The 27295-nt window shown below is 44.1% G+C and overlaps 1 protein-coding gene and 1 long non-coding RNA gene across 2 annotated transcripts; one reads left to right on the plus strand and one right to left on the minus strand.

The window, feature by feature from the left end:
• Positions 1-285: 285 nt before the first annotated feature.
• On the minus strand, positions 286-27066 carry HEBP1 (heme binding protein 1). Its single transcript, XM_003816494.5, has 4 exons — positions 26871-27066; positions 14651-14789; positions 12551-12731; positions 286-888 (listed from the first exon to the last, which is right to left on the minus strand). Exons 1-4 carry the CDS (start codon positions 26946-26948, stop codon positions 717-719), a joined length of 570 nt encoding a protein of 189 aa, XP_003816542.1. The 5' UTR covers positions 26949-27066; the 3' UTR covers positions 286-716.
• Positions 2336-10134, plus strand: LOC130540648 (uncharacterized). Its single transcript, XR_008954640.2, has 3 exons — positions 2336-5298; positions 5410-5801; positions 8754-10134. It is a non-coding gene; the product is annotated as an uncharacterized LOC130540648 (long non-coding RNA).
• Positions 27067-27295: the final 229 nt, after the last annotated feature.

Genomic DNA, 27295 nt, shown 5'->3' on the forward strand with positions numbered 1-27295 from the left:
TTTTCTTCTCGGTCTGCTCTTGTGACTCCTGGAACCCTTCGCAGACCACAGCTGCAAACAAAATCCTCAACTTATAATCACAGAGTGCTACATAACAGTCATGGGAAATGTCTAGTTTAGGGATGGTGTGTGTCCTGGGATATTTGCGTTTATATTCGGAAGGACTTGGGAGTTCTAAATATAGGGTTCCTGCAATGGTAAACACCATCAATAGTACTTATACCTATATTACCTTCAGGACTGTAGAACCTTGGAAATAATTACACTTATGATTTGTCTCAGCTGTTTAAGTCAATGCCTTTTATTTTTAGTTTTTCTGAAGACAAAGCTCTTACAAGAATCACAGATGAAAGATCAAGCACAAATCACATTTTCCCCCTTAATAACAAAATACAAATCCAATAATTTTAGAAAATCAGTTTTTAGTGACCCAGATGCCTGGAGAAAAGCTGCCAGGATTTTTCTGGTCTACCGCAGAATTTTCTAAATCAATGAGAAGTATGCTGCATATCTTGGCTGTATTATTTCCTAGCGTGAGAAAAGAGACTTAGTATATGGAACATGCTTTTTTCAGAAAATTGGCAGTAACTGACTTTGAAGGAAAGTTGGTTAAGTTGGACTTGCAGCTGGAACTTGGGAAGCACTGTCCCCTCCTTACCCCCGAGGAAGGAGACACAGAGGCACACTTCCAGTAAGTTCTTGGTTCAGTGGGTCACTCATGTCTTCAACAGCCAGATCTCATTGCGCCGTCCGTAGGGCTTCATGGGAGGGTCATAACCCGTGCAGAAATAGATGTCCCCCCGGTAGGTGGCTGTGCCCTCCAGGGCAGCACGCAGACGGGTGGCTTGTGCTACGTAGTCTGCTTCCTTGGCATAACCACCAAACTGCCTGGGGGTTCAAGAGCAAGGGCTGGTTACGAAAGGACATGACCTCTGAGAGAGGGGGGATCTTTAGAAAAAAGTCACTCACCATGTTTATTATGACAAGCATGCTAGAGTGGTAAGACTGGGGACTGAGTCACCACTTCCTAGATGGGTTGATTTTACCTCTCTGAGCCTCAGTTTCCTCATCTGAAAAAAGGAGATATATTTTCTTTTTCCTCTAGAGTTTTGAGTGTTAAAAGCAGTAATGGACGTGAAAAACTCTAATGCGGGGCCTGAAACAGTAGCTGAGTATAAACGTGAGCCTCCCTTTCTTTCCTGAAATACCCAAAGGGACAGCAGGTTTGCTTTCCCAAAGGCCAAGCCTTCACCCTTTTCTCTGGCTCCCTCTACTGCCCGGCTGTACCTCTTTTCTGCTGCTCTGTCACCACCTCTGGAAGGAGGAAGTCTACATGGGACTTCCGGCAGAGCTGCAGTGAGTATGGTGGCTAATGCCCCTTCCACAGCAGAGCAGCTCTAGTGACTGAGTTCATCACAGCAGTGACTTGCAGCAGCTTCATTTAAAAACAGAGCTAGGCTAGCCTGGGCAACACAAGACCCTGTGTCAAAAAAAAAAAAAAAAAAAAAAAACCAAAAACAAAAACTAAAAAAGTAAAAATCTCAGAGCTAACAAAGGCAAAGACCCAAGGAAGACTTGGGAGGGCCCCACGCAAGCTTTAAACATGCCCCAAATAAAGAAATCACTTCTCATAAATCCTTTCTTCTGCTCAAATCATGAAAGCCTTCTTTTTCTAGTAAGGAAAGAGACTGTTCCTAAATCTGGTATTTCTTTTGATGGCAGAAATTGGGGACAGAGAAGCAATAAAGCCTTTCTTTTCAAGATTATTATTCTCTCCCTTACGTCATCTGCTTCTGTTCCAAAATTTGTCTTGTAGCCTACCCTAAATATACCACTCTAAATCTGGGTTGCACTAAAATTTTTATTAGAGTCAAGTACATCCCGATTTCTAATGAGCTGTATGACTCAAAAGTCTGAATTTGCACCAGGCCAAGATTAGGCCAAATAATGCATTATTTTTGGTGGAGTCCTCTGAATCATGCTTTGCTCTTTTACAAGTGGTTAGTCATGCTGGACAAGCATTCAGCATGTGGATTGCAGCATCACTGATGTGAACACCCAGGATGTTTTCTGTAATGGATTGGTTGTTCCAATGTCTAGACAACAGCTACAGAACATGGATGAAACTGAGACCAATTTTGAATAGCAGAGGCTTGATTCTTCAAATATATTGAAGAGATTATAAGGGAGATGAAGAAAGTTGGGCTCTAGCTTCATTGAGGTTCAAATGAGAGGAAACTGGGTTAGTAGACAGACAATGAACATCCAGGAAAGACTTTTTTCAGGCAATAAGAGCCTGTAAGACACTGAAGTTTTTTGTGAACCATGTCTTTAGTTGGAGAACCATTTGTCTGAAATGAATCAAGTGCTGGAGGTGGAAGCAGGTGTTGAGTGCTCTCTGCACCCCCTACTTGTGCTGTGACACTGAACTGTTCTCTAGGAAAAGGGACAATGTTGGCTCTTTAAATACTGATTTTGGAAAGCTCCAAAGCAGTGGTCCTCAAATGTCTTCCTTCATCAGTTAGAGGCAAAATGGCTAGTGTGTGCTCAAATCCTAGTTCTGCCCTTTCTAGGTCTTAAGTTAATTCTAAAATTTCTCAAATCTTCTGGTTTTTCACTGGTAAAATAGGGATAGTGATAACATCAATCTTCGAAGGCTACTGTAAAGATTAAAGGAGAAAAGACTATGCAAACTGCTCAGCGCAGAGCCTGTCACGTAGTAAGCTCACAACAAACAGTAGCTATTATTGTTACTTGGCAATTTGCTCAGAAGAGCCTTTTAATTCCCTGACTCCAGGGTGAGGGACATGATGGTAATCTAAAGAAATACCATGTAGCTGAGTGTTGTGGTGCATGCCTGTGGTCCCAGCTACTTGGGAGGCTGAGGCAGGAGCACTGATCAAGGCCAGGAGTTGAGGCTGCACTGTGCTATGATCACATCTGTGAATAGCCACTGCATTCCAGCCTGGACAACATAGTGAGACCCTGTCTCCAAAACAAAAACACAAAATACAACTAAAAAAAAAACATAGTAATATTATGAACTGGCTCAATGAACAATTCTCACTTTCTCAATTAGGCCTATTCTTAAAATGCTTTGTTACCTTGTAACCCCATTCTCTAACCCCATCCCAATCTTCTTCCTAGGTTTTACTTTTTCTTTCTTTATTTTTTAACAGCACTTATCACCTTTTAACATACTATATAATTTACTCACTAAGTTTATTGTTTATGGTTTGTGTCCTCTGATAGAATATAGGCTGCACAGTGGCAGGATTTTTGTTATTTTTTGGCCACTGATGTACCTGATGTACACTGAGCACCTAACACAGTGCCTGAATATGTTGGACCCCTTGGTTAAATGAACAATTCTGGGCTAAACAATGAAAGTGATGTCTTCAGCCTGACAGAGCTAAAGATGACAGCACTTAGGACCTAGTGAGTGAAGTGGTTACATAAGTTTCACTCACTCATTCACATAATAAACATCTGAGGGGACAGTGGTGGGAACTGAAACAGGAGAAGTGGATCCACTGCAGCCAGATGCGAAGGCCTTGAATGCCATGCTAAAGAGTTTGAACCTCATCCTATATGCACAGGTAGACCTACGAAAGGGTTTTTTTTTTTTTTTTTTTTTTGAGACAGAGTCTCGCTCTGTTACCCAGGCTGAAGTGCAGTGGTGCAATCTCGGCTCATTGCAACCTCTGCCTCCCAGGTTCAAGTGATTCTCCTGCCTTAGCTTCCCGAGTAGCTGGGACTACAGGCACACGCCCAGCTAATTTTTGTATTTTTAGTACAGATGGGGTTTTGCCGTATTGGCCAGGCTGGTCTCAAACTCCTGACCTCAGGTGATCCACCCGCCTCAGCCTCCTAAAGTGCTGGGATTACAGGTGTGAGCCACCATGCCCGGCCTGGAAAGGGTTTTAAAGTAGAGGACTGGCATGATCCAATTGTGCTTTGGAAGGATCCCTCTGCTGGCAGGGGAGGGACAGGGGAAATGGCAAGGGGTTGAGAGATGTGGGGCCACCGGAGCCCAGGAACAGCCAAGTGTGAGATGATGAAGGTGGGAGAAAGGCAGATTTGAGAGGTACCTGTATGTGGAGGGAGGTAAGAGAGAGGAAGGAAGAGAGGATTCTCCAGGGCTTCCAGTTAAGCCTCTGGGTAGAAGAAGATGCCGCTAACCAGAATAGGGATTAAAGGCTGAAGAGTAACATTAGGCAGGAGGGGCAGCTGTAGGGGTGTTCATGATTTAGTTTGGGGGGCATATGAATATTAAGGGCCCTCTGTGAAATACATTCATGCAACAATTATTATCTAAATGTGTGTCTGACCATGTAAAAATCTCCTTAGACTTGGGACAGAACTGGAGTCAGAGATACCAATTTGGGAAGGAGAAGGATCTAGTGACAGAAACTTGGGAGTGCCCAGTGGGTAGGTACTGGCTATAATCATGGTAAGAAGTGACATGTGGTAGAGATGTTGTACAAACAGCAGGCCAGAAGCTTGCTCCTTAGAATCCTAATATCTAAATGGTGGGTGAAGAAAGAGGACAGGTCAAAGGACAGCGAGAAGGGGCTGAGAAGTAGAAGGAAACCCAGCAGAGAGTGAGATGGAGAATGTCATCATTCAGGGAGTCCTAAAATTCACTCCGGGAAAACCCCCAATTCTTTACATTTATTCCCAGGCAGACTGAAATGCTGGTAATGCAGATAAAATTTTCCCTATTGCTTCATCGTAGAATCCTTTTACTGGAAAACAAACAAACTGGGTGGGCTATGGGAACAGATACATGAGTTCTCCTCTCTGCTAATTTAACCAACCACACTGACTCCCATCACAGAACTGCACAAACAAGCCAGAAACCGAACCCTACCGGGAACCCCCTGGTGTATGAAGGGAGCCTAGCTCTGGCTGACGCTGCTTGTGTTCACAGACACTTCGCCTCATTGGTTCCTGCCTCAGCTTCCAATCTGGACACGGAGCACAATAACAGTGGGCCCACTGCTCTCCGAATTCCTGCGCGCACTTGAAGGTGAGTTAAGAAATGCTCATAAAGTGCTTTGAGCCCCTAAAAGAAAGAAACGTGAAGTCTATACATTATCTTTGTAAGCCTGTGAATACGTCTTTATCTATAAACGCCTCATCTTGAAAGAAGCTCTCCTCCAGGGCAGTGTTTTATCTCACCCAATGTCAGAGCTCAGTATTCTGAATAAAGAATTTGGTTACCATGGGAACTGAGGAATCTCAAACATACACACACCCCTGATTCCAGAAACACAAAAGGAGCTGACTCAAAAGGTCTGGAAGAGTTAGAAAGGGGAAAGATGACACAAGCAATAGTGAAGGCTAGTGGAGGGAAGCGGGGCTTTCGTCCAAGGAAGCAAAAAATCATAATGTATTATTTTTTAGGGAGTGTCTGGTGCAGGCATGCAGGGAGGAAGAATGACTCTGAGCTTGACCATTCAACTTCGAAACTTTAACATCAATGGATCAGCACACACTGGTGTACGGTCTGCTATGCATGCAGCCCTGTGCTAGGCAAAAGAAGTATCAGACCAGGAACTGACAGCCTCACTGCAACAGGAAGAGAGGCTTCACACAATAAGCGTTTCATTCAACCAGGCTGGACCTGTGCTTATTGAGTTGAACATCACTGAGCACAAAATGCAAGCCAGACACCATAAGAGCTGTAAGGATGATAAAGATGTCTTTCTACCCTCGAGAGCTCTAAGTGTGGTCAGGAGAGAAACACACGCAAAGATTATGCTGGCTGGAAGGAAATGCTGGAATGAAGGTGGAAGGTACATCCAGAATGTTCTGGGGGTGAGGAATAGCGAATGATGGGTTCTGACTTAGAACATGAAGGGAAGGTATTAAGAAAGAGGTGATATTAAGCATTTATTGAGCATCTCTAGTTTTTTTGTGTATGTGACCTTGTTTGGAAATACAGTATCTCTTCTTGATGCTGGCAATGAACAGTGTGACAACCTTCTGTCCTCACAGAGCTTCCAACAAACAGAGGCTGTGGAGGGTTGAGAGGAGCTGGGGACATATGAGCAAAGGTCTGGAAGTGGATGTTGTGTCCGGGGTGGGAGGCATGTTGGGTGGTGGTGGGTGGGACGCTCTGAGATCAGGTTGACATGGGAGTGGTGCTATGTGTGGAGGGTGGTCAGTGCCATCACAGGGCATTTTTACTAGGCTTTACTGCCTGGTCAAACATTTGGCACCCAAAGTTGATCCACCCTCTCCTAGTGGAAATGAAGCATCTCATTACTAACTGGGCTTTTGTTCAAACCCCAACGTCTGGTTGGATGGGCCTGAGGCTCCCAACCAGAGCTGAGCAGCCTCTGGGGAGGCTCAGTTTCTGAGCAAAGACAGGCAATGTGATCAGTCCTGTGCCTTAGGCAGGTGGTGATAAAAGGACACTTTAGAAGGGTCAGAAATGGGAGAGCTGGAAGCCAATGCCATGGCAATCATTTGCGCAAGAGATGATGAAGACCTGTGTAGATGGAAGGGAAGGAAGGGACAGCTGGGAGCTGACAAGGATGAGCCAATAATTAGATGCAGAAGTGAAGGAGTCAGAATGACATTGGAACAGGGTGGGTAGGAGGAGGGAGGGGACCATCACTAAGACAGAGAACACAGAAAGGGATCTGATTTTGCGTGGAAATCTGCGTTGTGTTTTGGACATGCTGATTTGGGAGATACTTGAGGTGGTGATGCCTCTTGGGAGCTGGAAATATAAGGCTGGTGCTTAGGAGAGAAGGCAGCACGAGACGTGTTGACCCGGGCATCATCTACAGAGAAACAGCCTGAAGCCCCTGCCTGGTGGGAGTTTATAAAAGACTTACGGGATAACTGACGGCTATCAGGGGGAGAGAAAATGGTGATTAATTAGGCTGAGACACAGAATCTTATCATTGGCAAGGCTTTTGGACATGAGGTGGCTTAAATATTAGAGATATTTAATAAATGTTTGTCAAATCAAACCAAACTTCCCACCTAGTGCAAATGTCACATGGCATAAGTGTCACCCGTCTATCCAGATGGCACTTGAATTCTTCCAGGGGCAAGGACATTACCTCATGACGTCCATTTTACTGTTAGACACCTAAAATAGTTCCTGGTACAGAGTAAGTGAACAAGGAATCCACTATCTTTTGAATGAAGGAATGAACGAGTGGGTAAATCACATTGTCTCAGGCTCCATGCTGAGTCTGATGGGATGGCAAGACATTCAGGGGAGACAGACAGAGGTTAGGCTGGAAAGTTACCAACACACTGGTGACAGCTGAAGCTATGATGGGGACCAAGATCTTTATGGGACAGAGCAGAGAGAGAGAAGCACAGGAGAGGCAAGGATGAAGCTCTTTTGTTCATGTATCCATTCACCAACTTGTTTTTGTTTTTTATTTAGAGACGGGGTCTCATTATGTTGCCCAGGCTGGTCTCGAACTCCTAAGCTCAGGTGATCCACCTGCCTTGGCCTCCCAAAGTACTAGAATTACAGATGTCAGCCACTGTGATGGCCAATTCAACAGCTTCTTATTGAACACTTGTTATATTCTAGCCAAAGGCCCTGCTCTTGGGAAGCTTGCATTCTAGTGGGGAGAGGGCAATAAATAAATGAGCAGATAGAGATATATAATGCAATTGATTATAAGTGAAGCAAAGCAAAATAAAGCTGGATAAGAGGACAGAAAAGGACAGGGTGCTATTTTCAATAGAACGGCTGGACAAGGCCCCTTTTAATCAAAGTGAGGGGGCAAAGCAGGGTGCTAAGACTGAAAACCCTTGGTCCCAACTTCCTGTGGTTACAAACAGGGTTGAATTATCTAGGAACATGGGCAAACACTGGTCTGTAAATCTCCTAAGTGGTAACGTGGGAACCTCCTAAGAGTTTAGCAGTTGAACTCTTTCTTCCAAACTTCTCTTTCTCTAGGCGGAACTTCCCAAGCTGCCAATGGCCTCCATTGGGGCCTGGTCATTTAGAGGGAAAAATGACATCAGCAACCTAGGTGCTGACAGCTGACAAAGTTCTTTCAAATGCACAATGAAACCGGCCTTTGCAATCATGCCTTAGAAATCTTATTTTATAGATGAGAAAACTGGGGCTCAGAAAGATTAAACAACTTGCTGCAAGTTACAAAATTCATAATTATTGGAGCTGAGGTTCTAACCCAAGTGTATCTGCAGTAACTTTGACTTTTTTATTGTTAATTCTAATAAAACTTGATCAAATTCTCAAAGGGAGGTGAAGTTAGGAGGAGGAGAATAGGCTAACATTTACTGAGTGTCTACCTCATGTCTAGGATTGAGTAGGTATTTACAGGTATTATCATATTTTATCCTCACAACACCATAAAAGCTAGGTACTCATGCCCATCTTACAGATGAGGAAACTGAGGTACAGTGAGGCTGGCAATATACCAAAGGTCCTATGGCCACTGAATGATGAACTGGGTTGGAGCATAGGTTACCCTGAAAATAAACTCCTGGTTTCCAACTTTTTCCTTTATATCTAGACATTTCATTTAAACCGTGAAAGTTTCATTAAGACCATCAAACTTCTCCTGCTGTTGGTCCCTATTGAGAACCTGGTGCTGAAATGAGCTGAAAAGGCCAAACTCTAACCTAAGTGCATAGAGAAAGGACAGTAGTCTGGAATGTTGCTGCTGGTCTAAGTGTGAGGATAATTCTATTGCCTCTTGTGAATACTAAACATATTCTGATAGTGCTATTTTTTTTCACAGCATTCTATTCATCTAAAAGCACCGGTAATTAACGATGCTAATAAATGTATAATCCCTTTGTAAACATCTCTTCACAAGGTCATAAAGAAGGAAGACTGAATGAAGGACGCCAGGCTTTCATTTTAGAATTAATTTTGTCATTGAATGCACTCACTGCATTATTTGATAGAGTACTTTTGCATTTGAAGTAGTACATTTGCCTTCTACCATCTCATTAACATTGCTTTCAACAGAATCAGAAATAACACAAATCACTGCAGGGTAATTTTGAATGCTCATTTGACTATGCAGTGACATCAAGTGGCGAGTTGAGGAATGATCATATGCTGTGTGAGAACTCCATGTTAAAAATTCCATGGAGCCAGGCTAGACACCACATTTGGCACTTTCAGCTGTTTAGATTTCAGAGAATTAAAAGGAAATGGTCACCGACCTGCCTTTGATAGTACCCTTATACCCCTTCCCACCATAAGAAACCAGCGTTCCTTAGAGAAATGGCTAATTCTAACTCTAGGGCAAGAAATGCTAAGATGTGCTCAAAACATCTCATTATACCAGAAAGCCAGGGAGCCATCAACGACTACTGGAGCTGTGTCAAAAGGACCAACAAACCAACTTGAAGAAGCTCCCGCTGGCCAACAGTGGGGCAATTAGAGCATCAATAAGAATAATATCTGTAACAAACTGAAATGTATCAAATATGTTTAAATTCATATGTTTATAATTACACTCAAAAAATGAAGATGCAGACCACTTCACCTTGAGGATGTTACAGAATGAAATTATCATTCTGAAAACTGGTAAATAAAGAGAAGGTATCAAGCAAGCATGTATCTGGCTTTTTCTATATGAAATAAAGGAAGCCAAATAGTAAATGAGGGGAAGTTTCTCTTTACCGAAATATTGCAGGTAATAAAAGAAGAAGGAGAAACAGAGAACATTATCGTTTTATGGCCTCTAATGGAACAAGACATCTAGGCAATGATGAACTATGGTCACCAACAGGGACAATCAGGGACACTGTGGGCCCCTGAAGGAAGTAAACACCACCACCTAGGAAATATTCTCACCAAAACTTAAAAAACTTGAATCTGATCAAGTCTTTAGTTTCAACTACTAATTTACAGGCAATACGGGGCTCAGAGGGATGTGGTAAAATGTCACGGAAATATAATCAGCAAAATCCAGTACAGATAATAAGAAGACAAATGATCCACAGATGGAAAGGAAGAATGTAAAGTTGTGTTGGTAAAGAAATTCACAGATTAATAAAAGCTTAAAAATGTACCATCAGCCAGGTGTGGTTGTGTGCAACTGTAGTACCAGCTACTTCAGAGGCTGAGGTGGGAGGATTACCTGAGCCCAGGAGTCTGAGGCTGCAGTGAGCTATGATCACACCACTGCACTGCAGCCTGGGCAACAGAGCAAGGCCTTGTCTCTTAACAACAACAACAAAAAGAAAGTACTACAAAATCTGACTTGGATCCAGATTCTAACAAAATATTAAAACAAATGATGGCCAGGCGTGGTGGCTCACGCCTGTAATCCCAGCACTTTGGGAGGCCGAGGCAGGTGGATCACAAGGTCAGGAGTTCAAGACCAGCCTGGCCAAGATGGTGAAACCCTGTCTCTACTAAAAAACTACAAATATTAGGCACAGTGGCAGGTTCCTGTAATCCCAGCTGCTTGGGAGGCTGAGGCAGGAGAATTGCTTGAACCCGGGCAGCAGAGGTTGCAGTGAGCCGAGATCGCACCACTGCACTGCAGCCTGGGCAACAGAGAGAGACTCCGTTGGAAAAAAAAAAAAGTAATGGGGTAAATCTGAGCATTGAATATTTTATATTATAAATTAATGAATTACTATTGAAATTTCAGAAAAAAGGTATCGTGATTATATTTTAAAAAAATCTTCAGTAATTACCTGAAATATTTATGAATGAAATAATATAATGTCTGGAATTTGCCTAAAAATAATCCAGGGTAGGGCTGGGTGAATGCTGTGAAGATACACATGACAAAGAATTGGCCTTGAGCTGATCGTTGCTATAGGTAGGGGATGGGCACATGTGATTTCATGATCTTATATGCTTCTACCTTTCTATAAGTTTGAAAATTCCCATACTAAAAAGTTAAAGACAAAAGAAAAAAAATTATATCCACTCATTACTCAGGGTCTGGTAAAACAAATGATCAGAAACTAGCCCCATCTGCTTGAAGTCTTAATGTGAACTGATTCAATCATGTCTATCTCATTCCTTATGAAATAAGAATGAACAGACAGAAGGGGTAATTGCCAAAACCTGCTTCAGGTCATAAACATTAGGTAATACATAAATAGTATCTTAGTAAATACTGAAAGATATTTAACAATAATCCTATAAGGTTACATTACATGCACACACACACACATCATATATAGGAGGTTATATTATCAGCACTTAACAAATGCAAAAGCTAAGTCTTAAAGTGGCTAACTTCCCAAGCATCATTCTGCCAGTAAGCAGTAGAGCTGGAATTCAAATAAAATACAAGTTCATTTTATTATACCTGCTGCTTCCCAAACACAGGAAATAGAATGGAAAAGACAAGCAGACATCTAACCCAGGGCACAAGATTTAAGGAGGCGCTCACTCTCAGTCCCCATCCTGCACTTGGACAGCTGTGAGAGTGAGTGCTTCCTTAAATGCTGCACCCAAGGTGCATCTCCACCCTAGGAAAAGATATTGATAAGTTAATTTGCTTTCTCCACACCCTCTGAAGGGAAGCTGGGAAGTCTGAATGAGGACTGCAGGACAAGCACAGGAGCTGAGGCTCCGGTGCTAGCTCCCAGCTGCATTACATTCACTGTCCTCTGGAAGGCCCTGCAGTCACCTGGCCTAAGACTACACACAGCGGTGAAACTCACATTCTCAAAACATTCACACAGCTCCGGGGAAAATGGTCCCACCATCAGGTTCAGGGTTGCAGCAGGGCAGCCAAGTTTGGAGGTCCCTGAAGTGGACCAATACTCAGTCCAGTGCAATATTATATGTATGTGAATTTTTCATGAGGTTGCTCCTGAGCAGAGCCAAACCACCTATGATTACTTCTGGTGAAGATCCTGGTCTTTCCCTGAGCCTGGTTTGGTGCCTGTCACATGGGAGTATTTTAACAAATGTGAGGAGTCATCAATGACCTAGAAGACTTGGTTTCTGAGGGCAGTTTGGAGCACAAGGGATAGAAACTGGTAACCATTTGCACCTGCTATTCTCTACAGTCAAGGGAAAATGACCCCACACGAAGTCCTGGAAACAGGACCAGGATGACAAGAGAATAGATGTGTGCTCTGCTCAAAGGACTACCGTCCAGGAACAACAAGGAGGATGGAAGCCCAGCTCCAGCAAATGCTCCCTGCTCTCTGGCATTCAAAGGGAGTGTGGGGTAGAAATCAGGTATTCCTCAGCCCTTTATGCTTCCCATGTGTCCACAAATCCAGACCATGGCTTGACTTAAGATATTTGCTGAGTCTCCTAGAACCCTGCTATGGCTAATGTAGACATTCACTGTAAGCTTAAGCAAAGCTTAAGCTCGTCCCATCAATTTGGCAACTGGCCAAGGCATTTATTCTGATAAAATGCAAATGTGTGTGTGCTGCAGCCTGAAGAAATTAAAATGAGAAACTGTTAGGATTCAGCATTTCCTACTTAAATTAATTCAGCAACCATAAAAATTTGACGTGAATGCTTGCCAGAGGTGATGCAAGGAGTGGTATGGGAATCAAGCGCCACCCATGGATGCCTGAAGGATTGTCTCCTTACATGGAATAGACAGTGATGCCTTCCCGTTCCTCAATCTTAACGCTTTTGTCACTGGGAGCTGGTGGGTCGCTTTGAAATTGGTTTGGAATCCGGAACCAGACTTTTAATTTCTTCTGCAGAGAGCCATCTTCATTGGGGAACACAGCAAAGGAAATAGGGACTGTCATCCCCATCCCAATTCCTGAAAACACAAAAGCACAGAGTGAGGCAGGGATCAGAGACAGAGCTTGCTCAGGGCTGTGGAAGACACATTAGTTCCATTCGTCTTTCAAAGTGGTATGTTTTTGTTCTTGAAATTAACAATGAACATTTCAAGTGTTAAAAATACAGAAATACATGAACACTTGTTATTTGTATACGCTGTTGGTAGGAGTATAGTGGTACAACTCTAAAAAATGATTTGGCAATATATATCAAGACTGTAGATTATCAGTCTCTTTCTTTCTCTCTCTCTCTCTTTCTTTCTTTCTTCCGACAGTCTTGCTCTGTTGCCCAGGCTGGAGTGCAGTGGCATGATCTCGGCTTACTGCAAACTCTGCCTCCTGGGTTCCTGGGTTCAAGCGATTCTTGTGCCTCAGCCTTCTGAGTAGATGGGATTACAGGTGTGCGCCACCACACCCAGCTTATTTTTGTATTTTTAGTAGAGATGGGGTTTTGCCATGTTGGCCAGGCTCGTCTTAAACTCCTACCTCAAGTGATTTGCCCATCTTGGCCTCCCAAAGTGCTGGGATTACAGGTGTGAGCCACCATGCCTAGCCAGTATTTAATTACTGCCTATTTAAAACATCAATCTAAAATATGGAAAAGGCTATAGGTAGTAAGATATTCATTACAGCAGAATTATAAATTCTGTTCAAAACAGGAATATGTCTGTGTAAATTACAGACACATGATACAATATAATGTAGCTAGGAATTATGCTTAAGAAGACTCTGGTACTAGTGGAAAATAATTATGAAATAATAACTAACAGAAGCAGGATATGTAATTATAGGAACACTAAGATTACATTAAAAAGCCCTAGAAAATACATTCAAAAGACAACATTGATTGTATTGAATGGGGGAATTAGGGAATACTGTTTTGTTATTTTAAAGGTTTTCTTTAGTGAGTTTTATAATTCTTATACATATTTTCATTTAAAAAAATGTTAAGACAGTGTTAAGAAGGAAAAGATTTCTTCCTGACCTCCTACAGGTTAACGTATCTTCCAAAGCCTGACTACTTTAGTCCTAGTAAATTTTTTTTTTTAAAGCAAGTTTTTTAAGTAAGTAAAGGAATAAAAGAATGGTTACTCAATAGACAGAGCAGCTCCTAGTAAATATTATTAAGGCTAATACATGTTTTTAGCTCTCTAAATTATCAGCTTGAGAAATATCCTAAAAATTAAACACATCTCTTTTTTTTCCCCTTGCTTTCTGACCCATTTTTGTTTTGCAGTGATTCCAAAATGCTACCCAAATTAGAGGGCTTCTCACGAGTCAAACTCATTTTTAAATATGGTTTACATCTAACAGGTACACCTTTCATGAGACTTCAGGCTTATCATTTTAAAAGTAGAGAGGTGGCCAGCATGAACTGCCAAGTTTTTAAGAGCAGGATGGCCCAAGAATTCTCAGACCCTTCATTTGCCAAACAGGGTCTGGAACCTCACTGCTCACTGAGCCTCAGGACCCAGCAGAATCTGAGCTACCAGGGGCTGACTCTGGGGATCTCCAGCCTGATGCTGGCCTTGCCTTGTGCTGTAGCTCAGCTTACTGCGGGCACACGCCACCTAGTCAACCAATCTAAAGACATAATAAGCACTGCAGGGTTAAAAAAAAAATAGAGCATATGGTCCCACACCTGGGAGTGAAGCAGGAACTTGGAGATATTGAGCAGGGATGCCTTCAAGTGAGGGACAGACTGGGCTGATATCAGAGTGGTTTCCCCACATTCCTGCAATAAACTGCTTGTTCACACAGTGCAGGAGGTTCACAGGTCATTGAAACAGGTCACTACAGGTGCCTTGTAGCCCCTCACTTGCGTTTACCACTGATGAAGTGAGACCTTGCAAAGCTGGTCCCCGAGACCAGAGCCACGTCCTGCAGGGGTACTCACCCTTGTCATTGGTGCCCCCCGCATACTTTGCGACCTTGGGCATTGCTTCCCGTAGAGCCTCATCCACAGGCTTATCTGTCACTTCTACTGTGGCAAATTTGCCGCCTTCACAGGCCCTTTCTTCATAGGCGACTTCTTCCTAGAGAGAGAGAAGGTACAGTGTTTAAGAGGTACAAAGTAGCAACTTGTGATGTCTCTAGAAGTAGTAACAGAGGGCTAAAAAACTTTCCTTGGTGGGTATGGCCATAGAGCAGAAGGGACAGGCCTGAGTATGAAGGGCCATGAGAAATAGATTCTGGGATTCTTGTAGAGACAATATCCAAAGCAGGAAAATCTTATACATTATATTCTTGGGGAGATAAGAGAAGATATTGCATCCTCAAAACCAGAATGCTACAAAAATGGAACATTCAGAGAGCAAAAGAGCTCTCAGAAATTAAAAATCTGATAACAGAGAAGAAAAATTCAGTAAACAGGTTGGAAGATAAACAAACAGGAGATTCAGAAAAAAATACAGATAAACTTAGAAGGGAGGAAGCAAAAAATACAATGATGACAATCCAACAAAACTGTGAAGCTCCCAAAATTAGGCTCATTCTAGTAGGAGGACTGCAATTCAAGGAATCAGAGTTCATTTGTCCCTTGGCCTCCTTGGGGGACTGGATCCAGGACCTCTATGGATACCAAAATCCATGGATGCTCAAGTCCCTGATACAAAATGGTGTAGTATTTTGCATGTAACCCACACACATCCTCTTACATACTTTAAATCATCTCTACATTACTTATAATACTTAATACAATGTAAAAGCCAAGCAAATAGTTGCTATTCTGTGTACACACACACACACACACACAAACACACACACATATATTTTATTTATTTATTTATTTTTGAGACAGTGTTTCACTCTGTCACCCAGGCTGGTGTGCAGTGGTATGATCATGGCTCACTAGCCTCAACCTCCTGAGCTCAAGCGATCCTTCTACTTAGGCTTCCTGAGTAAGTGGGACCGCAGGTGCATACCACCATGCCCTGCTAATTAAAAAAAAAAAATTTTTTTTTTTTTTGGTAGAGTCTCCCTATGTTGTACAGGCTGGTCTCAAACTCCTGGGCTCAAGCAATCCTCCTGTCTTGGCTTCCCAGTGTTGGCATTATAGGCATGAGCCACAATTGAAACTGCCTTTGCAAAAATTATAACTGAGGAAATTATGACAGTGAAAGAAATCAGACTTCACTGACTCTATCTTGTTTCTAACCCTTAAGCTGTCCTTGTGGGATTCCTGGGCTTAGGCCAAACTAATTGTAGGAAGGAATTCAGTTCGTGGCTTGACTCTGAAAGAAAATTGGTAACAGCCCTTTCCCAATAAGACCCCCTTCTTGCCTGGGGTCCAGTCTGACTTTGCAGGACTAACAAATTAGCTACAAGATTAGAAATTACAATTTAGAGGTCATGCAGCCTCTGGCTCCAAGAGTCTGAACCTCCTCAAATTGCTCCTGGGGATAACATCACTATTGTAAAACCTAAGATCAGTGCGTGAGATATTTTCCAGACCCTGTACTCGATGGATCAGCTGACACCACTCAGACCAGTAATCTGGCCCAACCAGTTCTGCCATTGCACCGAGGAACAGAAGACAGCAAGAAAAACCTAACTTGGCACCCCCCATGATTCCGTCTCCAACCTGACCAATCAGCACTCCCCACTCCCCAAGCCACTACCTGCCAAATTATCTTTAAAAACTCTCATCCCTGAATGCTCAGGGAGACTGATTTGAGTAATAACAAAACTCTGGTCTCCCGCAGAGCCGGCTCTGCGTGAATTACTCTTTCTCCATCACAATTCCCCTGTCTTGATAAATTGGTTCTATCTAGGCAGCAGGCAAGGTGAACCCACTGGGCAGTTACACCACGCCTGGCCTCTGCTGTGGATTTATGTATTTTTTATTGCTGTATTGCTATTATTATTTTTTGAATATTTTCCATCTGTGGTTGGTTGAATCGTGGATCCAGAACCCACAGACAGGAAGGGCTGACTGTAGTTCTGTTCACACCGCGCTCCCAGACACAGCATATCCTCTCCCTAACTCTTGTCTCACTAAATCACAGCCTCCCAATCTGCTTAATGCTCAGCTCCACTGTCTCTTTTCACACAAATCCTTCTTTCATCTCCCCATCACCGCTTTCTGCATTGAGGCCCTGTCCTTGGACTATCCTTTCCCTGGTGTTTACTCATTATGGACCCCCACAGCTCTCCTTCAGTACCTCTCCTGCTCCTTGCCACGTGATTGCTCATATAATTTAATTTTGTATTCCTGGACATACTGTAAGGCAGTGTTCTTCACACTCTGGAAAAAAATCACAATCCACAAGAAGGAAAGCATTTTTTACAGCCTGTCTTATCATGAATATACACATAGTTAAAGTTTCACAAAGTAATGCTTTACCCTTATGGATGAGATGCATCCTGGCTTTTTTTTTGTTCCTTCCCCTATCCTGTTTTCTTCTCTTCTACTCTACTGGAGTGAATTTTATTCCATCCCATTAGAAGAAGGAAAGTTGGTCTATGTTAATTTTACCATCTGGTAATGAAACATTATTATAGTTTTAACAATCTGCAATAAAGCCTTTATGGGCAGAAACTATACCACAGAACTTTACATGTGAGAAGTGCAACAGATGTTTATTTGATTAAGGTGCTGTCTCTCCTAACAATGATTATGAAAAACAGACACATGGTAGGGAACCTGGCTGCCCTAGACTGGTCAAATTGGTTTTCATATAATATCCTAGACTGAAGATTCACAACTAGGGAAGAGGGTGTGACTCCCAGGGGGACAGAAGGTGTCTCTGGAGGAAGGCAGGACTGTACGGCTGTGAGTGGCAAGTGTAGTCTCAATGAGCATATTTAATATTTATTTTATTTTTGAGACAGTCTTGCTCTGTCACCCGGGCTGGAGTGCAGTGGTGTGATCTCTGCTAAAAGCAACCTTCACCTCCCAGGTTCAAGTGATTCTTCTGCCTCAGCCTCACAAGTAGCTGAGACTACAGGCGAACGCCACCACTCCCAGCTAATTTTTGTGTTTTTAGTAGAGATGGGGTTTTGCCACATTGGACAGACTGGTCTCGAACCCCTGACCTCAGGTGTTCTGCCCACCTCGGCCTCCCAAAGTGCTGGGATTACAGGTATGAGCCACTGTGCCCGGCCTTAATATTGTAATTTTAACCCCGAGTGCCAAGTTTGTACTTAAATCCCCCTTCACATGGGGTAGAGGAAATTGCGCCAGACCAGGAATCATGAGGCAGCAAGTCAGCCTTGACTGTGGGGCACCGTGCTGAATCATTCTGAGGCTGCTGTGAAGCCCTCCATCTGGTGAATCTGACACTTCCAAAGAGCCTTCAGTAGCAAACTGTTAAGTAAACTTAGGGTGTTTTGCTCTTTCTGTTGCTGCAGAGAATTCCAGAACTCCCCTTTCATTTGAGAGCACACCTACCCTTGGCACTTGTAATGTTTTAAATTCCAGAAACACTATCCTGTGAATCACAGAAGTTCAGAACCTAAAATGGTTTTAAAGTTTACCTAATCTAACTAATTTTATCAAGGAGAAAATGAAGAACCAGAGAGACTAAGTTGCTCAAAGTGATGTAACTACTGAATGGTGAAACTGAAACAAAAATTCCAGTTCCCAAACTCTAGTCTACTCCAGTCTAATACTCGTTGCAAGGTTCTCTAAAGCTATGGGGGGGTGAAGTGAGCATTTAAACCTCTCTTTCTTTTCTTTATCCTCCTTTCTTTCCTCTGTCTTTCTTTCTTTTTTTCTTTCGTTTCCTCCTCCCTCCCTCCCTTCCTTCCTCTCTCTCTCTCTTTCTTTCTCTTTCTTACAGGGTCTCATGGTTGCTCAAGCTGGAGTGCAGTGGTACAATCTTGGCTCACTGTAACTTCAGCCTCCTGGGCTCACGTGATCCTCCCACCTCATCCTCCTAAGTAGCTGGGACTACAGGTGTGTGCCACCATGCCCAGCTAATTTTTTTTGTATTTTGTTTTCTCTGTCTTCTTTTGTAGAGACAGGGTTTCACCACGTTGCCCAAGCTGGTCTCAAACTTCTGAGCTCATGCGATCCACCTATGTCAGCCTTCCAAAGTGTCTTTGCTTTTTTTTTTTTTTCTTTTCCTCTCTCTCTCTCTCTCTTTCAGATGGGGTCTTGCAATGTTGCCCAGTCTGTAACCTCTCTCTTTAGCCACTGTGTTAGCTACTTTGGGTGGACAGTTGTATGCCCATATCAAATTCAGAATAGAGGTATCAGAAGTCATTTTACGCAGTTACTTCTTTTACAAATAGGAAGACCAAAAACAAGATCTCACTGGAGAAAGAGCTAACTGGCTCTTTCCTTTGGTCTTTTTCTTCTTTTATTCATTTAACCAACAACTACTGAGTATCTACCACGTGCTGAACATTGTTACAGGTGCTATAAGGGAAGATGCCAGGAAAACAGAAGGTTATCATCTAATGATATTTTTAGGGGGCAAGGAGTGCCAGGGCAGTATGGGAGCACAGGAAAGGACCACTTAGGTTAGTTTATGGGGCATGGGTGTATGTGATAACATGTTTGGGGAGGTCAAGCTGACTTTGAGGTGGTCACAGATCACCCAACTGGACGTTCAGTCACTACTTTATTAATTCATGGAATAAACATTATCGAAAACCTTTGCCAGGTGCTACAGATTTGGAGATTAATATGATAGGGATAATCAGGAGGGTGGTGAGGAGTATTACACAAATTATTGTACAATGCAGTAAATGCTCTGATCATTTGGGGAGCAGATTCCAGGTAGTGGGTACCATAAGAGTAAACGAGGAGGGGTCAAGAACAGTATGATGACTGTGAGTACAAATATTACAAGTAGTTGTGGCTGGAGCAAAGACTGTCAAGCAGGACACAAAAAAGGTGTTCTGGCAGGGGCCAGATCTCAGAAGAACTCAGAGGCTGTTGTGGGAGTTGGATTTTGTAACCATTAGTCCAGTGATGGTGATTTGATAGCAAGCCAGTTCATCTACTCTAAATTAGTTCAACTGACATTTGTGACCTAAACATAGGATTTTGCAAGTATGTCTGGGTCTTGAATGGAGGATCTCTGCAGCAGAAAAGAGATCTATAAAATGGCACGAGCAACCTGTGCTCTTGGCCTGTTCTCCAGGCACAAAGTCCACAGCAAGGAAAGAAAGGCTGCCAAGAAGGGACTCCAGCTTGACTTGGAGAGCCAAGTCCCCCATGATACACCTATCATCCTTCAAGGCTTGGCTCAATTCACCACCTCCTCCTCCTGAGTGATCCCTCCTTTCTAGGAACCCCTAAAGTCAGATAACTCTAGAGCTGGAAGGGGTCTCATGTGTCCATCAGTTCATCTCCTGATGAACAAACTGTCCATTGGGTAGTTGGGCACACAGGTCTGGAGCTCAGCAGGGGACTGGCATAGAGGTGTAAATTTGGGAGTCATCAGCATAAGGGGAGACTAGAGCTGTGAATGAGGTTAGGATTGTCCAGAGAGCATATATAGGGCACTCTACACCAATCTAACTGTGTTAATTAATCTGCTGCCTCAAGGCATTCATTCACCAAGTTCTTAACCTGCCCTTGATGATGCAGGCACCACTGAGCTTCTACCTACGTTGCCAGCCACACTCACAGCACCTGCTCTGCAGCTTTCTGCTGTTTCCTTTGATGCCATGGTCATTTCCACGCCAGGGCCTCTGTGTCTGCTGCTCCCTCTCCCTGGAGCATTCTCCTCCTGCCTTTGCCTGGTGTCTCCCTATTCATCTAACAGGCTCCAACCTAAAAGTTACTTCCTCAGAGAGGATCCTGACTTAAAATAGGTTCCCTGTGATATTCTTACCCACGCTGTACCTTCATAACACAATACTTATTGTAATTACAATTAAATGATGTGTTAAACTCCCACCTCCACCCACAAGCCCCACAGGGTAAGGACTGTTTCTCTTGTTCACCGCTGTATCTCTCTGTACCTAGATGTAGCACGCCTTGCATATTGTAGGCACTCTACAAATATTTGTGAGAAAGGAGAGATGCAGAGTAAAACCTAGTTTTACTCTAATGACAAGGAATACAAGAGCCATAATAGGTGGGCAGAGAGATGAGGACCTCGTCTGATAGGATCTCCTGTAGAAAAGCTGGGCCACAATGTGTGAAAGCAGTTCTAGTGCAGGGACCACAATGTGTGAAAGCAGTTCTAGTGCAGGGACCACAATGTGTGAAAGCAGTTCTAGTGCAGGGACCACAATGTGTGAAAGCAGTTCTAGTGCAGGGACCACAATGTGTGAAAGCAGTTCTAGTGCAGGGACCACAATGTGTGAAAGCAGTTCTAGTGCAGGGACCACAATGTGTGAAAGCAGTTCTAGTGCAGGGACCACAATGTGTGAAAGCAGTTCTAGTGCAGGGACCACAATGTGTGAAAGCAGTTCTAGTGCAGGGACCACAATGTGTGAAAGCAGTTCTAGTGCAGGGACCACAATGTGTGAAAGCAGTTCTAGTGCAGGGACCACAATGTGTGAAAGCAGTTCTAGTGCAGGGACCACAATGTGTGAAAGCAGTTCTAGTGCAGGGACCACAAAGTGTGAAAGCAGTTCTAGTGCAGGGACCACAATGTGTGAAAGCAGTTCTAGTGCAGGGACCACAATGTGTGAAAGCAGTTCTAGTGCAGGGACCACAATGTGTGAAAGCAGTTCTAGTGCAGGGACCACAATGTGTGAAAGCAGTTCTAGTGCAGGGACCACAATGTGTGAAAGCAGTTCTAGTGCAGGGACCACAATGTGTGAAAGCAGTTCTAGTGCAGGGACCACAATGTGTGAAAGCAGTTCTAGTGCAGGGACCACAATGTGTGAAAGCAGTTCTAGTGCAGGGACCACAATGTGTGAAAGCAGTTCTAGTGCAGGGACCACAATGTGTGAAAGCAGTTCTAGTGCAGGGACCACAATGTGTGAAAGCAGTTCTAGTGCAGGGACCACAATGTGTGAAAGCAGTTCTAGTGCAGGGACCACAATGTGTGAAAGCAGTTCTAGTGCAGGGACCACAATGTGTGAAAGCAGTTCTAGTGCAGGGACCACAATGTGTGAAAGCAGTTCTAGTGCAGGGACCACAATGTGTGAAAGCAGTTCTAGTGCAGGGACCACAATGTGTGAAAGCAGTTCTAGTGCAGGGACCACAATGTGTGAAAGCAGTTCTAGTGCAGGGACCACAATGTGTGAAAGCAGTTCTAGTGCAGGGACCACAATGTGTGAAAGCAGTTCTAGTGCAGGGACCACAATGTGTGAAAGCAGTTCTAGTGCAGGGACCACAATGTGTGAAAGCAGTTCTAGTGCAGGGACCACAATGTGTGAAAGCAGTTCTAGTGCAGGGACCACAATGTGTGAAAGCAGTTCTAGTGCAGGGACCACAATGTGTGAAAGCAGTTCTAGTGCAGGGACCACAATGTGTGAAAGCAGTTCTAGTGCAGGGACCACAATGTGTGAAAGCAGTTCTAGTGCAGGGACCACAATGTGTGAAAGCAGTTCTAGTGCAGGGACCACAATGTGTGAAAGCAGTTCTAGTGCAGGGACCACAATGTGTGAAAGCAGTTCTAGTGCAGGGACCACAATGTGTGAAAGCAGTTCTAGTGCAGGGACCACAATGTGTGAAAGCAGTTCTAGTGCAGGGACCACAATGTGTGAAAGCAGTTCTAGTGCAGGGACCACTTGTTTTCACAGCATCTGTATCCATAACCACTCATTTGAACCACGGGACCACTGTGAAAATTCAGGCTTGAGAGATGGATTTGTAAAACTATTCTAGTTCTCCAGGGAGCTCTATTTAAATGTATTTAACCAGAATTCTCTACTGCTGTAGAGAATAAGGCACCTAAGTTAATACAGTCTTGATTCTTAAAATTTAACATCTTTAGTGCATTTGCTTGTGACATGGAACACAATAGTAGCCCTCCTTCACCCCATCTCCGTTAGTCTATGCTCCCAATCAGTTCCTAGACGGAGATTTTGGCCTGTGGCTACAAAAACCAATTTTCAACATTCAGTGGGAACCTTGGTCAAGTTCAAGTCCCAGACAAAGGTTTAACAAGAATGCCTCTGGCTATGGGATTTGCAAGTCCTTTGAAAGGTCAGTTTTTTTCTTGCCACTTTACGTAGTGGGTATACGTGCTAATGTTGGAAGCCTGCTTTCTCATTACAAGAAAATACTGATCATAACAATTAACCTAACAGAGTACTTTCTATTTGTCTGGTGTTATTTTAAATGCTTTACGTGGATTCATTCATTCAATTTCTCCAATAACCCTGTGAAGAAGTTAGGGCTTTAATCTTCATTTTCAGATGAAACTGGGGAACAAGAGGTTAAGTAACATGCCCAAACTGCAGCGGGTGAATAGTGGAGCCAGGACTCAAAGCCAGGCTATCAGGTCCTAACCTGTGTGCACAGGCCGGACACAAATCCGATTAAGGATGTCAGTTACTAATATCAGTTCTGCTGTGAGCATCCAAAGGCCCACCCAATCCAACACAGAGAGCTGTCTACCCTCCTCCCTCCCTGAGCAATTAAGAAGGCACCTGATAAGGTCTGCGGCAGCACTGGCCTCCCCGCCAAGTACTTGGAATCAGTCCCCAACATCTGGTGAGCCTGAAGCCCATGCTATGTGGGGAATATGGTATGCCATCATTTGCCCAGGAGAGTGGACAATAGTTTCTGACCCAGGCTGTTTCCAGGATAAAATATAATTTCAGGGAGAGGTTCTCTTCAAAAATAATACCCTTATGTTTGTATATTTAAAAAAAAAGGTTTACAAGTATCTATGCATAATTAATTAATTTCACATTGGCATTGTTATTCTCATCTTAGAGTTGAGGAATTCAAGGGCTCACGGGATGTTAAGTAATTTACACAAACTTTACTGTAAAACTAGGGGGAAGCTAACCATTACCATCTCCAACCAAGTACTAACATTGAACCGTTTTATAATTGGTTATCTCATTTGAATTTCAAAACAATCTATTAATATATGAACTATTATTTTCTTCCACAATTAGCTTCAGAGGGGCTAAGTTGGCCTGTGACCACACAGCTAGAAAGAATGAAGCTGAGATGAGCACTGATATAATGCTATTACTGTATTTGTAGGGTATGTATACTACTTTACAAAATGTTTTCATGGTTTTAAAGAATTTAATACTTATAGTAACTCTGGAAATAGATGGAAAAGATATTTTTATACTCATTTTATAGCTGTAGAAACTGAGGTTCATTTGGGTTAAATGATTTGCTTTAGCCTGGTACCAATATCCCATATGGCCCCATATTCCCATCAGACACTGAGAGAAGATGCTTATTAGGGAGTTCTCCTTATCCCAGAGGCCCCAAATTAACGGCAAGTGACACTGTATCAATAAGAGTCAAACAGGAAACAGAAACTACTAGAGTATTTAGAGCAGAAGCACTTCGATGCAAGGGATTGGCTGCACAGATAACAGAGGGGCTGAGATGCCAGCAGGGGACAGAGAGGCAACCTAGAGGTTAGTAAGCACCCTAGGAGACACAGAGGGAGAATTACCTGTTACCTAAGTTCAGATACCTAGGTTACTGGGTAGAAGCTAGAATCATGGTGGCCTGTGTAGCGGAAGCCAAAGCCACAGAGAAGCTCCTAGTAGTATGGATCTGATGGGGTGGAGAAGGAGGAGAAATACTCTGGTTTCTCCCTTTTTATCTCCCAGTAGAGACTCCCACTGAGCAAACGTAGCTGGGCGCCGGCTGACATCTGGCCTGGGAAACAGGCCGAATGGGTCAGCTTCCACTCCACAGGAAGACAGCAGAGCAGGGAATGGGTGAGGAAGGAATCTGAGGGCACAGGCCACGAACCAGCCCAGACCCCTCTCCGCCTGTGTGGGCCCTCATCATCAACCCAAAAAGACAAAGTGAGCCCCATTCCATGACAAAAGCAAGAACACATGGATTCTTAAAGTGTTAGAATCACAGGAACCTTCATCAGGGCTGTTAGGAGAAAGGCTGTGGTTCTGAGTAGGGCAACTACTTGATGGGGAGGCCAGTGATGCTGCAGACCTTATCAGGTGCCTTTTTCATTGCCCAGGGAGGCGGATAGACAGCTCTCTGTGTTGGCTTGGGTGGGTCCTTTGGATGCTCACAGCAGGACTGATATTAATAACTGGCATCCTTATTGCATTTGTGTCCAGCCTATGCACAACTATGTCAGTTTCCCTACTCAAAATCACAGCCTCACTCCTAATACTCCCTATTCCTCACTCCCCTTCCCTGCTTGCTTTTCTTCATAGCACTGATCACTATCTGATCCATGATACATTTTATTTGTTCATTAGCCAATAAAACATAAGTTCCATGAGGGCAGAGAATTTTGCTTGTTTTAATCTTTTATCCCATTGCCTAGAAGAGTGCCTGGCACATAGCACTCAAAAAACAGTTTTTGTCGAATTAATTTTAAATTGGGTGATTTCGCTAAGAATCTGGATATATGGTTTTCCTTAAGAATTTGGCAAGACTGTTTCATATATCACTGCATAGCAACAAGTGGCTGGAACTGCCGTTTAGAGATGGGGACCTGAGTTCACTCTCTGATTTGCCTCAGTCCCCACTATGCCTTATAGTCTAAAACAGCCAGCTTCATCCATTTCCATTACCTGCCTGGCTGCTGCAGGTATTCAAATGTGGGACCTCTGATCAGGGCTAAACTGTTCATTCTACATAGAGCTGGGGAAACGGAGATAAGAACAGGAGAAAGGTCTTTGGTTGTCAAAGAGTTCAGATAAGAGTCTAATTGAGGGCTTTCGTGATATGAAGATCATTGTACTAGGTATCAGAACATGGTCCCCAGGCAATACAGTCCTTTCACAAATGAGGCATCGTATTGGGAGCTCTGTATACAGCTGCACTGTTTAAACTACCTGTCCACCAGGAGATTATAATGTAGCAGCACTCTCCTTGTTTTCAGGGGTGCAGTCCAGTTAGCCCATGTTAGCACTGATATAAATTTGGGGGAAGACAGCAATTATGCTCTTCTCACTCATTCTGTATTCTAGGTACCCAACTCCAGCGGATCTAACTGGCCAAAAGCAATGGTACAGCTCTGGGCCTTTGTGCATGCTCTTCTCTGTTGTGTGCACTCCTACACATCCCTGAGGCCCAGCTCAGGACACTCCACTGAAGGCCCCATCATAGCCCCCTGGCAGAATTGACTGCCCCTGTGCTCCCTGCGTAGCGCATTTATATCTATTCTGCACAGATCTTGTTCTTTTACACAGTAGTCCCCCTTATCTATAGTAGATACCTTCCAAGCCCCCCAGTGGATACCTGAAACGGTGGACAAAACTGAACCCTGTATCTACTACGTTTTTTCCTATACATACATACCTATGATATAGTTTAACTTTATCAATTAGGCACAGTAAGAGATGAACAACAATAATAAAATAACAGCAATTATAACAATATGCCAGCATTGCTAAGCTTGCACTTTGGGGCCATTACTAAGTAAAATAAGGGTTACTTGAATACCGCCACGGTCGATCCGATCACCAAGCTAGCTACTAAGTGACTAAGGGCGGGTACTAGAGATAGGAGGCTGACCTTGGACAAAGGGGCATTCCGGTCCCAGGAATCAAGATTTCATCCTGCTACGCAGAATGGCCGGAAACTTAAAACTTAGGACTTCTGTATTTCTGGAATTTTCCATTTAATAGTTATGGACAGCAGCTGACCACAGGTAACTGAAATCGCGGATAAAGGGGGCTGCTATCCGCAGTTCTCTAGTACTTGGGAGTTTCTTGCGACACTCATTTCTGCAACCGAGTGTCTCTCAACAAATCAAACTGTTCGGAATGTTTGGAATATTTTAAACGAAATAATGCATTCAACAGGCAGTGCCCAACTCCCCAAGTTGGGATTCTCTCCTTGGATCAGTCTCTCCTGTTTACCCCCCTCCTCTCACCACCGGCTGCAGGGGGACCTCTCACTCCTTTCCTTCCCAGTCCAAATGCTGGGCGGTGGAGAGCCGCACTCGCGACAGACACCAGAACGCACCTTCGATAGCACATTCCTGCCCCACCTGCCCCTCAGCACCCGCTGCAGCCCCGACGAGGGTGGGGGTGGGAGGCAGCAATCCTTCAGGTCCTCGGCAGCCCTGCGGGCCTACCTTGTCCCCTTTGCTTAGGACCTGCCAAGGCCACGTCTCTACGCTTCCGAACAGCGAGTTCTTGATCATGCCCAACATGTTGTAGCCGAGACGCTCCCGACGCACGGGAGGACGTGAGGTGGCGGGGGCGACGGAGCACCACGGGCAGCGACCACCGGCGGCAGGGCGGCAGGGCGGCAGGGCGGCAGGGTGGCAAGGCGGCGGGACGGCGAGGCGGCGAGGCGAGAGGCGGGGCTAGAGGCAGGGGCCAGAGGGCGTGGCTAGAGGGCGGGGCGGCAATTCAGCCCGGCGGTGAGGCGAGGGGGCGGGACGGCGAGGTGAAGGGGCGGAGAGAGAGGGCGGGGCGGCGAGGCGAGGGGGCGGAGAGAGGGCGGGTCAGTGATGCGAAGGGCGGGCAGCAGGGCAGCAGTGCAGCAGTGCGGTGA

Source organism: Pan paniscus, chromosome 10 (genome assembly GCF_029289425.2).
Source record: "Pan paniscus chromosome 10, NHGRI_mPanPan1-v2.0_pri, whole genome shotgun sequence".
Taxonomy (NCBI): domain Eukaryota; kingdom Metazoa; phylum Chordata; class Mammalia; order Primates; family Hominidae; genus Pan; species Pan paniscus.